General features: G+C 43.9%; 1 protein-coding gene across 2 annotated transcripts in view; it reads left to right on the top strand.

Annotated features, from left to right (window-relative positions):
- Positions 1-14,146, top strand: part of P2RX5 (purinergic receptor P2X 5) — a 124,785-nt gene that overhangs the window by 72,752 nt on the left and 37,887 nt on the right. For both annotated transcript variants that reach the window (XM_073616905.1, XM_073616902.1), the window contains exons 5-6: positions 3,231-3,327; positions 11,090-11,170. In XM_073616905.1, coding sequence (XP_073473006.1) covers positions 3,231-3,327; positions 11,090-11,170 — 178 coding nt within the window. The remainder of the gene's footprint in view (positions 1-3,230; positions 3,328-11,089; positions 11,171-14,146) is intronic.

Consider the following 14,146-nt stretch of genomic DNA (forward strand, 5'->3'; position numbering starts at 1 on the left):
TTTGTAGACGCTATAACTTTTGCACAAACCAATCAATATACACTTTTTGTGATTTTTATTACCAAAAATATGTAGAAGAATACATATCGGCCTAAGCTGAGGAAAAAATTAGGTTTTTTTTTATAAAAACTGGGGCTATTTATTACAGCAAAAAGTACAAAATGTGTTTTTTTCAAAATTTTCGCTCTTTTTTTGTTTATAGCGCAAAAATTAAAAAAACACAGAGATTATCAAATACCACCAAAAGAAAGATCTATTTGTGGGAAAAAAAGGAGGTCAATTTTGTTTGGGTACAGCGGCGCACGACCGCGCAATTGTCAGTTAAAACAACGCAGTGCCATATCGCAAAAAATGGCCTGGTTATTGAGCAGCCAATTCTTCTCGAGCTGAAGTGGTTAAGGTGAACAAAGGTGTAAAGCTTTTCTTAAATGGTTTACATTACTAAAGAAAGTATAAAGGCTTCCAAACCATCAAGGTTTAATAAAATGAAAACAGTGGTTCTGCAAATAACATGAAGCCATGGAGAAGCCATGGAGAAGCCATGGAGCTGTTAGTTAAAGAGGTTAGCTGGATCTGAGTTAAGAACAGCAGTTCAGGAATGATTTAGACTTGGTTCACACCTGTTCAGTTTGCTTTTGATTGTTTCTGCAGTGTTTTTTGCATTTTAGCATATGCTATTTTACCACGATTTTGTTGCGATTTGCATTTTTTTGCCAGTTTGTTGTAGGGCAAATTGAAAAATGCAAATTGTGGTAAAATTGCGGTAAGATCTCACTTAATGCTTTTCTGCAGCTTCTCAATTGAAGTCTATTGAACCAAAAATTTTAAAAAACGCATTGTTTTGCATTTAAAAAAGTCCCTGAAAAACGTCCCAAAAATTCAGTGGCTGAAAAGAGCAAAGATGTGAACGTGCCCCATAGGAAACCTGTTAAATGGACTGTCATGTGTTTCTGCAAAAAGAACCAAAAGACGCATAGGTGTGAACCGAGTCTAATTCATACCAGCCACTGCATTACAACACAGTGGGAGTTTGGCAGGATCACATTGTTCACTATTTGTTAAAAAATAACTTTATTAAAATGTCACACAGAGGTTTCATTAAGTTCAATTGGCTGCCATTGCAGTTCTTTTTTTCAGCACACACTGCCCACACACCACCGTGGTGTTGTTAATTGAGCACACAGGTGACAAGGCATTTTCCCTTGTCATGCAGTAGGACTACGTTGCAATAGCTGCCCAATGCAGTCCAAATGTATCCAGTGTACATGAAAGATTTGTATAGACAGAATGCCATATTTGGATTGGTGGGTTCAGGAATTCCTAAAAGTCATTGGTACATGATGTTGGATGAATAGGAAACAGCAATAGGACATTCTCATGATCAGTTATTGAGTGAGCATGGAATGGATATTGAGAAGAAATGAAAAAAGTGCATGATGTACAGTACAAGGTACAATGATGGCTCAAGGTCAGCAAAGTTGGCAATGTAGAGTTCTTGAGCTGTTCTTTGTTGGCAGAATAAAATGGGAAAGTAAATGGTAAGAAAATTAATTTATTCTGGTTTGACTATATTTAGCTGTAAATGTCTAATGAAGCATAGAGCTGAAGATGGCATAGTGCCTGTCTATGATGGTAGTAGTTTAGCAGCCAAGGTAATTTTGTATTCAGGGAAGACGATTGTTTTTTAAAAATAAAGTTTCTCTTTCTGTATTGGTAAGTAGGCAATCAGTTCTCCTCTTCTGCTTCAATTGCTGAAGCATGTTGGTATGTGCAGTGGCGTATTTGGGGTGGGGGGGGTGCAGTCTGCACTGGGTGCCTAAAACTCTGAGGGGTGTTGTGGCTCCCTGACATTTTTATTGTATGACACATGGCCCTGTATCGCTTCTGCCTGCCTGACAGTTGCAGTCAGAGTCAACAGGAGGCTTCTTCTCTATTCCAGTCTCATGGCACAACTGTGGAAGGACTACCACTCATGCTGAACTTCTGTTTCTTTTGAGGTTTGTGAATTGCTGCTGCACATGTTGAGTAGGAGAACGTGGGGGGGGGGGGGGGGAGATTTGAAAGGTGGTCTGTACTGGGCAGGAGGTTGAGGCTGTTGGTGGAGATCTGAATTGTGGAAGATATGAGTTTGGCAGGATTTGTACAGGGTTGAGGGGGGTAATTTTTGTTTGTATACCAGTGGCACTCTGAGTTGCATGCTCTGCATTACGCACTCCTGACCTCTGAATTCTGTGCATCTGGCACTCCAGCACCCTCTACTTTCTGCACTTCAAACAACAGGTTTTTGTTTTTTTTTACATTAGGACACATTCATTGGTGGTAAACACTGCTAAAGTGTGTGCATACAGTGCCCATATACCATGTCCACTCACAAAAGTGCTTGCCTCCAAGAACAGCAGAAAATTAAGATGAATGGCCCCACATCAGGCCTGGACTTCGATTTATTTATTGATGTTGGTGTTATGAGTAAGCGCTATCTAGTGCGAAAAGCGTCAACATCTATTCTCATCTGTGCTCCATGCTTCTTGTACTGTGATATTTTTTTGATATGCATCAAAAAAGAAAGCAACATCCGGACTAGGTGCGTGGCCATTCATCTTCATTTTCTACATTAATAACATTATTTTCATTAAAGATTAACTAAACTCTGAAAGCTGTGCCCAAGAAAATGAAATGCAAAGAGCAAAGGGCTATTTACCATTATTGCTTGTGGTCTCCCTGCAGTGATCTTTTCACATTACTGACTTACCAAGCAATGTTCTGTACTGTCTCTGTAGAGGTGGTCATCTTGGTAGAGGCAGGGCCTTTGCTCATGTCAGAGCCTCCAGCAAGGAGAACAGTGAGCAGCACAATGATGGTATCATAATTTCTCACTCCAAATCTCTTAAAACTGGCTGTCAGAAGAAAGAAGTGCCTTGGATCTCACACTGCAGATAAACAGCTATGAGGCCTAGACACCCTCAACTACCAGGAAGTGTATTGTTGTTTTTCAGGAGGAATCCCAGGCCAAAGGTAAATGTTTTCAGGGTACTGCTTAGGCCCAGGTAACATTTTTAAATGTTTACTATAACATAAAAAATCTTCGCTTTTTGAGTTCAGGTCCACTTCTAGCTGATCTATTTTTTATAAGCTATAAGTAACAAACAAACCTTTTTTCTGTATACGTACAGTATATAGTAAATCTGTACAAGTCTTGAGTGTTCATCTGCACAAATTGATTATCATTACAGGGGTGAAGACTGGCCGCTGCCTAAACAAAGAAGAAAACACAACTGGAACCTGTGAAATATTTGCATGGTGTCCCTTGGAAAAAAAGAAGAAGTTGAGGTAAGTTTTCAGCATGAACAGCGAATGCCGTTTTCTGTACAAAACTATTCTCTGGAAACAGTATATGGATGATCTTTTTGAGGGGTCAAGTGTCAAACATGAAATTAAAAAAAAGTCACATTTCTATAGATTCAGGAAGCGCTAAATAATTAATGAACATCCATATGATAGTAGCAAAAGTGTCTCACATAAAAGTTCCCAATAATTCACCAGTGTGTCAATAGCGTAGATAGGGTTAATACTGTGAATACCACACTTAAATCTGTCACCACAAGTGCTCCACCACTCCCACTGTGAGTACCACTCCCTAGACAGTCACACATGGCATACAGGTGTAGCACCCTTGTCTTAAACAGGGCTATAAGTTAACTTAGCTGTGCTGGGTGGTAGCTAGTAGGGATGGGCTGAACGGACCCCTGTTCAGTTCGCACCACAACTTTCCAACACCGCGAATGTTCAGACCCGAATATAAAACCTCATTAAAGACAAAAAGGCCAATTTTGTAGGCTTATATAACAAGTAATTGGGCATACAATGGTTATAGGGGTCTGGGTCCTGCCCTGAGGGACATGTATCAATAAAAAAGGTTTGTGAAAAACTTCATTTTTAAACGAGCAGTGAAAGCATAAGAGTGAAAAATTCCTTCCAATATAGTGCCTGAGGGGTCCCCTTAGTCTGCCTGTAAAGTGGCAGATCTGTACCATGTCTAGAATCTGCTGCAGTAATAATTGCATTTATAAAGCCAAAAAAATGTAATTTTCCCTGCATGCTGCCTTTATTTTTCTCAGCAACAGCTGGGGGGCCAGTGTGTATGATGAGGCCACAATGTAGTGCATTGGGAACAAGATTAGAGATTTGTGGGATACATTCTGGTGTCACTTTGGCTTTGGATAGATGTAACGGGTGCGTAAAAATTGATCTTTGCGTGTCGGTGGCGCCTTCCCACCAAAACCCTATAGAGGTAATCTTGATGAAAGCAAGGATTGACCTTGCTGTAAAAAAATGCAATGATATGCACTTGTCAAACAGGTGCAGAAAAATTGTTCTTTGGGTGTCGGTGGCGCCTTCCCACCGTAACCCTATAGAGGTGCACTTGATGAAGGCAAAAAAATTTGCAATGATATGCACCTGTCAAACAGGTGCTGAAAAATTGGTCTTTGGGTGTTAATTGTGCCCATGAAACCTATACCAAAAACATTCTTCCAGATGAAATCATTGAACACCCTCAAAGCTAGGCAGCCTTGAAGTCCTGCAGAGATTCCACATTACAAAAAGACTTAATCAGTGACATCAGCATCAGGGGCTTCATAGCTGGTAATCCAGGACTGATTCATTTTTATAAAAGTCAAATGGTCCAGGGAGTCTATGGACAGACGCGTTCTATGATCAGTAACGAAACCTCCTGCAGCACTGAATGCCCGTTCTGAAAACACGCTGGATGCAGGACAGCCCAACAGCATAATAGCATACTGGGCAAGTTCTGGCCAGTGGTCTATTCTCATGACCCAGTAAGTCAGTGGATCGTCAGCTGGAAAGCTCTCCATCTCTGTTTTGGCCCAGAGGTAATCATCCACCATGTAATGCAGATGCTGCTGATGAGATGTGGAAGCTGACAGCCCTGGGTGGCGAGGGCTATAAAAATTCCGAAATGCCTCAGGTGGACGCCTTTTCCAGTGCTCCTCTCTTGACCAGGAAAAAGTTCAATAAAATCCTCTTTAACGTGTCCCGAAGAGATTTTATCTTCTGCACTCTCTGTGAGTTCTGAGACCTTCCCCTTATACTGGTGGTCAAGGAGTGTTGCCAACCAGTAATCATCCTTCTCCTTTATGCCACGTATTCTTGGGTCCTTTTGCAGACTTTAAAGTATGAGGTTGCCCATGCCCCTCAAATTTGCAGAGGCTTGAGAAGCAGACTTCTCGGGGTCATTCAGGATGACAGCATCTGGAACTTCCTCCTCCCAACCACGTACTACTCTCAAGGGTTCTGGGGTTGGAAAGCCATCGCTTACAGATTGACGCATGTCTTCCTCTTCTTCGAAGCCTATGAAAGTGCCAGAATCCTCCCCTCTCTCCTGTGTGTTCTGTGACATAGGAATGATGGTGCCTGGATAAAGTGGGCCTTGAGAGGAAACAAAGTCCTCCTCTTCCACCTGCTGCTCTGCCTCCAGTGCCCTGTCCATAATGCCACGCAGAGTCTGCTCCAGCAGGAACACAACAGGGATTGTGTCACTGATGCATGCGCTGTCACGGCTCACCATCCTTGTGGCCTCCTCAAATGGTGACAACACAGTGCATGCATCCTTAATGATCAGCCATTGGCTTGGGGAAAAAAAGCCGAGATGGCCTGAGCCTGTTGTCGTCCGGTATTCACACAGATACTCCTTGACGGCCCTCTGCTGCATGTATAGTTGCTGCAGCATTGACAAAGTCGAGTTCCACCTGGTGGGCATGTCACAATTCAGGCTGTTTACGAGCAGGTGGATTTCCTGCTGAATTTCAGCCAACCGAGCACTGGCTGTGTATGACCACCTGAAATGGCTACAGACTCTTCTGGCAAGCTTTAGCACATCTTGCAACCCTGGGTACGTATTTAGGAAACGCTGCACCACCAAATTGAGGACATGTGCCAGGCATGGCACATGTGCCAACTTTCCCTGTCTAAGGGCGGACAGGAGGTTTGAGCCATTATCACACACCACCATTCCTGGCTCCAGCTGGCGTGGTGTTAACCACCTCCGGGCCTCTTCCTGCAAAGCTGCAAGAATCTCTGCTCTGGTGTGGTTCCTGTCCCCTAAACACACCAGCTGAAGCACTGCATGGCACCTTTTAGCCTGACTCTGAGAATAGCCCTTTGAATGCTTAGGGGGTACCTGATGTTCATAGGACAATTCTGCAGAGGAGGGCATGGAGGTGGCGGAGTAGAAGGGCGTAGAGCTCACAGGTCTGGTATCATCACCACCAGCTGTATGGAGATGTGGGGGCACAACAAGCTGCAGCACCAAGCCCTGTGCTGCATCCTTTCGAGTTGCAAGCAGCGTTACCCAGTGTGCTGTGAACAAAATATATCGTCCCTGCCCATGTTTGCTGGACCACATGTCAGCAGTAAGGTGGATTTTATGGCTGACTGCCTTGCTCAACGATGCCAGATCATTCCCTTCCACGCGATGGTAGAGAGATGGAAGGTGAAAAGTAGTAGCGACTGGGAGCCTGCCATTGTGGTACAGCACATTGTGCGAATTCATGGAAGGGGGCAGAAAACACCAGGCTGAAAGGCAGAAGTTGGAGAGCCAACAGCTTTGACAAGCTTGCATTTAGACACTGGGCATGTGGATGGCAGGGACTGTATTTTTTTCCCTGCTGCAGCACATGGGGCAGAGAAATTTGCCGGCTACAGTCTACAGCTGGTGGTGTTCTGCTGGCAGATGTGCTGCTAGGACCTGGAACACCCTGTGCTATACCATCATCCCTGTCAGTGGAGGCTGCTGAGAGGCAATGACTCAGTATAGCACGGGCATATTGAAGTGGGTAAGGAGGAGGAGGGACAGATTTGTGCCCCTTTTGTGTGTCTTTTAGGTGCTCTTGCCAACGGGCTGAGTGGTTGGACATTAAATGTCTTGTTAAGCATGTGGTACCCAAACGGTTGGTGTTTTTGCCACGTTTGATGTGCCTGAGACACAGTTTGCAGATAGCAACAGTGCGATCTGCTGCAGATGTACTGAAAAAGGCCCACACAGCTGAGCTTTGGGGAGTGGGCGGGTAGATAACAGCTGCAGAATGTGATGGAATAGGATGGTTGCTCTCTACTCTTTCTTGATGTCGGCCTCCTTGGGGTTGTGCCACCTCACCTTCAGTCTCCTCCTCTACTTTATCTGGCACCCAAGTCGCATCAGTGACCTCCTCCTCATCATCATCATCATCTCCATCTCCTCCATCTTCATCATTTCCACTGGAGACAACTTGGCAATATTCTGCGGCTTGGGGAACATGAATGCCAATTTGTCTATCAGTGTTCTTCGCTCTCTCTAGGCTCATGTTCCTGTCATCCTCAACCTCAGAACCAACATCTGAATCCAGTAATGGCTGGGCATCATCAAGAAGCAAGTGGCTGATGCTGTGGTCAAATAACTCAGCTGACTCCTCAATGGCTGATGTTGGGGCTATAGCAGGAATAGATGTGGACAAGGAGGCAGGTTTATCCACTCTGGCAACTGCAAGGGACTGCACACTTGTCTCTGCTTGCATGACACAGGATGAGGAAGGTTTAGTAAGCCAGTCCACCACCTCCTCTGCATGTTGTGGCTGGATAGCACGGGCAAACTAACTAAACAGAGGAAATGATGCCCTGCCTGAGGACTGACCACCACGTCCACCTTTGCCTGTGGACACATTTGTTGCTGGCCCCCTTACAGTGCCAAGGGAACGGCTGCCTCTCCTTGTTGTTCTCCCACACATTATTGGGAGGGAGGTGGCAGTTCTTATAAGCAAACGTAAAGAAGAAGTTGAAATCTGTACGTAGATGCAGTTTAATCAATGTAAAGAGGTGTTTGGTGCTTTTTAATTTGAGTACTCACACTACACAGACACACTCCACGGATACACTATAATATACTGCAATGTAATGCGCCAAACGTACAGTGACGCACAGAACTATATGGCGTTAAACTAGCAGTAACGTACACAAAAGTAAATGGCATTAAACTGGCAGTTACACACACAGAACTATATGGCATTAAACTGGCAGTAACGCACACAGAACTATATGGCGTTAAACTGGCAGTAACGCACAGAGAACTATATGGTGTTAAACTGGCAGTAATGCACACAAAACTATATGGCGTTAAACTGACAGTAACGCGCACAAAACTATATGGCGTTAAACTGGAAGTAACGCACACAGAACTATCTGGCGTTAAACTGGCAGTAACGCACACAAAACTATATGGCGTTAAACTGGCAGTAATGCACACAGAACTATATGGCGTTAAATTGGCAGTAACGCACACAAAACTATATGGCGTTAAACTGGCAGTAATGCACACAGAAGTAAATGGCGTAAAAACAGGCAGTAACGCACACAGAAGTAAATGGTGTTAAACTGGCAGCAACACAATCAAATAGACGGTGTTCAACCGCCACTACACTGACGCTATCTGAACTGTCCCTACTCTAGCTATACACTAATGTCAAGATTACTGACATGGTCTCACTACACTATACTGAAACTATCTGAGCTGTCCCTACTCTACACTTATGTATGTATGAATGACACGGTCTCACTACACTACAGTAAAACTATCTGAGCGCTCCCTACTCTAGCTGCACACTGCAAAGCTGAATGATGGTCCTCCTCACTACACTCACACTCTCCCTAGACTAACACTAAACTAATATTCTACACTGACATTTGAAGCAAAATAGCACAGTATAGCACACTAACTAACTAATAGCACTGAACAGAGCCCTGTTCAATCTCTGTCCATGCTGAAATCACACTGAAAATGGCTGCCATTGAAAGAATACTTTTATACTGTGGGGAGGGAATGAGCCATGATTGGATAAAGCCATGATGACAGTGTCCAATCATGACTCTGACAGTGCTCTGTGTCCTGATTGGCTGAAGCTTTCACTGCTTCAGCCAGTCAGGGCTTGCAATGCACTGTTCAGCACCGCAATGCATTGTGGTCAGTTCGGGGGGCCGAATAAACAGTCGAATGACCCGTTTGTTCGGATGTTCGCTAAATGTCTGAACAACGAAAGTTCATCCCGAACGTATGCTCAGGCCGAACCGTTCGCCCATCTCTAGTAGCTAGCCTGGCTAATTTGAAGTCTTTTTGATCAAATGGGCTTCCTCCTAAGCCTGGTTTAGCTGTGGTTTCTCCCTTTGTAAAGAGGTGGCACCGTTACCTTTGGCATTAGTATGATGGGCTACAGTGAATTCAGGTTATATACTGTATATATACACTTTTCCCAGCCAATCAGTAGGAGTTTCTTTGGCCACTGAGAATGCTAGTAGAAGGTATTTATTTGGAGGAAGTCAGGTAATCTGGGTCCTTTCCACCCAGACTGCGGTCTGGGTGGGTGTATGAGGAACAGCTTCTGCTGGATGGGCCTGAGGCCTAACCATGTGCTCAAGGCTCAGCAAGGGAGAGCCTGCTCACTACCTGGAGGCAATGCTGAGAGGGATGGAGTTCCGAAGAAGTACCAGAGGTGACTCTTCGTGAGCCGGGGACTATGAAGTGGCTGGGAAAACTTCAGGAGAGAACTCATCCAAGAGAATTTCTTATTATGCTGTGAGTTTAGCTTGTTGCTATAGAAGACAGCTTATGCTACAAAGTACAGATTGCTGGTTCCAGCTTAAAGGCTCTTTTTCTGTACTGATGTCTACCTTTTTCTACATTTTTGTCTAAAGAGTCTGCCAGTCTGCTGTTGTATTTGACTGAGGGTATCCTGTGCCCTGCCCCTCTCTCCCACGTTTTTTCTGTTGTGAGAAATAAACTTTTCTTTGTTCAAGTATAAAAGTGACTGACGCCCATCTTTCTACCTTGTACACCACCCACCATGCCTAGTAACCTGCACCCTGAGGAGGAATGTCGGCCCTCTCTGTCCCTGGGGGTCACCACCAGCCTTCTGGAGGTTTCTACACAAGTATGACCTTAAACAGGACCTTCAGCTTACCCACCCTCCATTGTTTTTATCTGCCCCCACATACCAGGTGGTGTTGTAAACAGAATTTGTATTCTCACCCAGCCACTGGATCCAGCGTTGTCCCACTGACATCCTTCTGTCAACAGGCACCTCTTGGTCACGTGCTGCCATCTTGGTCGTGACATCATCACGTTGCCCGCCAGCTCTTCTGGGTTCAGCCGGCGGTGCCTCATGATGACCTGCCACTAGGTTGGACTGCTTCCAGAATACTGGATGAGCACAATGCACATCATTCATCTAGGCAAATAACATGCATTGAGGGGCAGACCCAGCTGTTTGCTGTTAAAAGAAAGTTTAAAAAAAAAACCTCCGTGTTTGTGGAGGGAGGAGGAGAGTTGGAGCAGGCGGAACTTATCAAATTGGGTGAAGTTCTGCTTTAAGAAAGCAGCTGCTTATTCAAAACCTGAGCAGTGTTTTTTTAAATGTGGTGAACCAACACTTTAAATATATTCCTTGGTAGCCACAAAGAGTATACATTATTTTGTCATGCACCAAATGCTTTTCAGCCCCTTGCAGATAGCAGTACAGTGGGGGGACCCTCTGCAGGCTGCCTGCAAAAAACAACATGTAGGCATCTACAAGACTAGTCACCCTTACACAAGAAGGGAGAGCAAGGTGACCGGTCTTTATTACAGGAAGCTACTGCACAGAGGCAAAGTATAAAAGTTGTTTTTTGCTGGAGTACTACACAGATCTGAAAGAAATACACAAAGAACAACAAAATTAAGTAAAAATACACATTGTATTTAGACAATATTTGTCTCCAGAGCTGATTTGTAAAAAAACTACAAAAATGTAATCTTTTACATTTTTTGGGAAAAACTAAGCCTATGTTTGGCTGTTATGCACAATTGCACCTCTGTTTTTCCGGTTTGTTTTTTTACAGCTTCTATAAATCAGCCCACCAATATCTGTACACTTGTAAATTTCACTCCATGAATTTCCACTAGAACACCAAATCTGTATTAGTGCTGAACACAATTTTTTTGATTACACATTGGATTCTATTTAATTTGCTTTATCTGTTTCCTTTGTATTCTTCTTGTATTTATTTGTAGAGCACCACTTCTAGGAAAAGCAGAGAATTTCACAGTCTACATTAAAAATTCTATCCGTTTTCCAAAGTTTAATTTTTCCAAGTAAGTGTTCTTCTAGAAGGCAATTAAACTATTACATTGTGGTTTGCATTAAAACAGTTAGAGTTGGCTATGATTAATGTTTAATTTGTTTATTTACATGAAAGTGAAGGTTTCTGCAGAAGTCTGGAAATGTAATCTTAATGTGTGGGTTTTTCGACTTTTTGAATTGTAAGATCATTTGAATAGAAATGTCTCATGTATTTGTAATATGACAGACGACTCTAAAAAACATGCAACCAAAATACCAGCTAATTACTGAAGCCAGAGTATAAGAATGATAGCTAGGCAACTGGGAATTTTAGAAAGAAGTCAGCAATGGCATATTGATTTGACTGATTTATTTGACAATATGGACATACCAATGCCATGTGGAGCATGGTGGAAATCACAGCTGTATTCTAATAGTACCTACATAGGTGTGCACAGCCTATTGCATTAGGGGGTGCACCTCAAAGCTCAAACATATATGTGTGTGTGCATGTGTATTCTATACTGATGGTGTCAGTAGAGCAGTGGACGGTGTCAGTAGGGAAGAGGTTGGTGTCAGTAGGGCAGTGGATGGTGTCGGTAGTTTTAATTTTTGTTATTTTATTTATTTATTATTTTTTACTATTTTTATTTTTTTACTAATTTTTTAGGATGCCCATTAAGGGGCTTTGGTGAAATATCAGGGGTTTGAACAGGGAATCTGTGCCACACAGGGTGATTAGGGTGTGTCCAGGCACACCCTGTGCACACGCCTAGTACTTACTATGTATTGCCAATGCTCATGGGCATGTGCACATGCTGTATGTTAACATGTACAGTGGGGATGGAAAGTATTCAGACCCCCTTAAATTTTTCACTCTTTGTTATATTGCACCCATTTGCTTAAATCATTTAAGTGGGTCTGAATACTTTCCGTCCCCACTGTATATATGGAACATTCACTTATAGATGTGATTTGCTAAGAATGTTGACATCAGTGCCCAAACCTTAGTTTTGATGTGCAGTGTTGCTTCCTTTCACATAGCAGTTTTTTCAATTTTTAGATAGTCTTAAGGGGAACCTGTAAGCAGGTGCTTCCAAGAAGGTTTTAAGGGTTTACAGTTTTCTTTTGCTGTGTGCATGCCCTCAAGTAAAGCAAATCAACTATGCTTCAAATTGTTACCATGTCTAAATGTTGCACTGTGTCCTCAGGTTGACCTGCTGAGCTGGTGGTGTCTGAGAAGAGGGCTTAATGCTGCTGGACAGGTTTTCCTGCTCTTTTCAGAGGGTTACTGCCCCCTGCAGATCATACCAGATAATAGGGGCTTATTAGTGCCCCTTGAGTGAGTGGGAAGAGACTTCCAGACCTGCTGTCAAGATATAACCATTATGCTGCCGGTTTGGCCCTTTGGTAGGTACCCATTTAAGGTTCCAAGGAGTCTGGATCTTTATGGACTCACTGCTGTTTGTGGGTTAATTATTGGCTTTGTGGCTTTACTGCTTCTATGGACTCTTTCCTGTTTATGGATAGTGCCAGCTGCTTAGGGTACAGTCACTTTGGGCTGAGGATGTCTTGGAGAACTGTTTCTACTAAAGTTTTTCAACTACTTTAATCAAGAACAACGTTTATTGAGCATGTAAAGTATAGTAACAAACGTGTGAAAAAGTGCAACAGGCACTACATACAGAGCGATCTTGTTGACATACATTGCGTCTCGACAGATAGCAGTAAAAAATACTAGCAGATTACAGACAATTGGGTAGTATAACAGTGCGAGCCCACCGGGGGAGATGGAAGTATATCAAGGCGGATCAGGGGGTGGTCGGGGGAGGGTATGCCTAATCCTCTACGTTGCATGTGGAGGTATCTTCCAGCCATCTGTCTCATATTTTATGGTACTTGTTTGGACAGACCCTGTGGATGTACAGCACTTTTTTGTAGGGAAGGGTGTTATTGACAGCTCTGATCCAGTGCTGCAGTGTGGGGGGGTCCTCTCATCCACAACTTGGCGATCTGTAGTCTGGCCAAAAATAATGTTTCTTGTAGAATTATGTTTAAGTATTTCTCGCTTTAAGAAAGTGAGAGAAGCCCCAACACACACTGTCGGGGGCATACGGTCAGTTGGGAGCCCATGCAGTCATGGAGGAACTGAACTACTTGAGTCCAGTACCCCTGTATGGGTTGGCAGGTCCAGAGCAAGTGGTAAAAGGAGCTGTTAGGGTGGTCGCATCTGGGGCAGTTGGGGTTTTGCCCTGGGCTGTATTTGGAGATGCGGTGGGGTGTCAGGTACGACCTGTGTAGAATATAGAGGTGGGTGAGGCGGTCAGACAACTTGGGGGACACGGTTCTGCAGGTGGCAAGTGCCTCCTCCCAGTCGTCATCTGATACGGCGCCCCAATCGGGTTCCCAGCGGGATTTCAGCTGGTGGGCTATAATAGTTGCCTGGGCAACATGAGGTAGCTGTAAATTTGGGAGATAAGTTTTTTGGGGTGCCTTCCCGAAATAATGTCCACTAGTAGTATGATTTCAAGTGTTGGGATGGACCTGAATTGAGTGTTTAGTGCGTGTCGAAGTTGGAGGTATCGGAAGAACATATGATTGGGTAAGGCAAAGTTGTCCTTTAGGGTTTGGAAAGACTTAACCATCCCATTGGCTACTACTTGCGACAGGTATATAACCCCCTAATCTATACACAGACCATAATCAGGGATAGAGGTTAATTCAGGCATATGTGGGTTGTCCCATAGAGGTGTGTGGGAATCAGGGACGGGTGCCTTACTGAGGCACATTGCCAGTTGCCAAATGTTACAGTGGTGAAACAGCATATTTGTCCTATCACCGATTCGGGATGAGCCACGGGGTCCGCAGAACAAGATCTGGAAGGTATAGGTCACTGGAATGGGGGTCTGGGAGCAGACTAGGGTGGAGTATCTTTCCTTGTCGGTTTGATTGATATAGAAGAAGTGGGACAGCTGAGATGCTATATAGTAAGTGGAGAGGTCAGGCAG

The sequence above is a fragment of the Aquarana catesbeiana genome, linkage group LG02 (genome assembly GCF_042186555.1).
Source record: "Aquarana catesbeiana isolate 2022-GZ linkage group LG02, ASM4218655v1, whole genome shotgun sequence".
Classification (NCBI taxonomy): domain Eukaryota; kingdom Metazoa; phylum Chordata; class Amphibia; order Anura; family Ranidae; genus Aquarana; species Aquarana catesbeiana.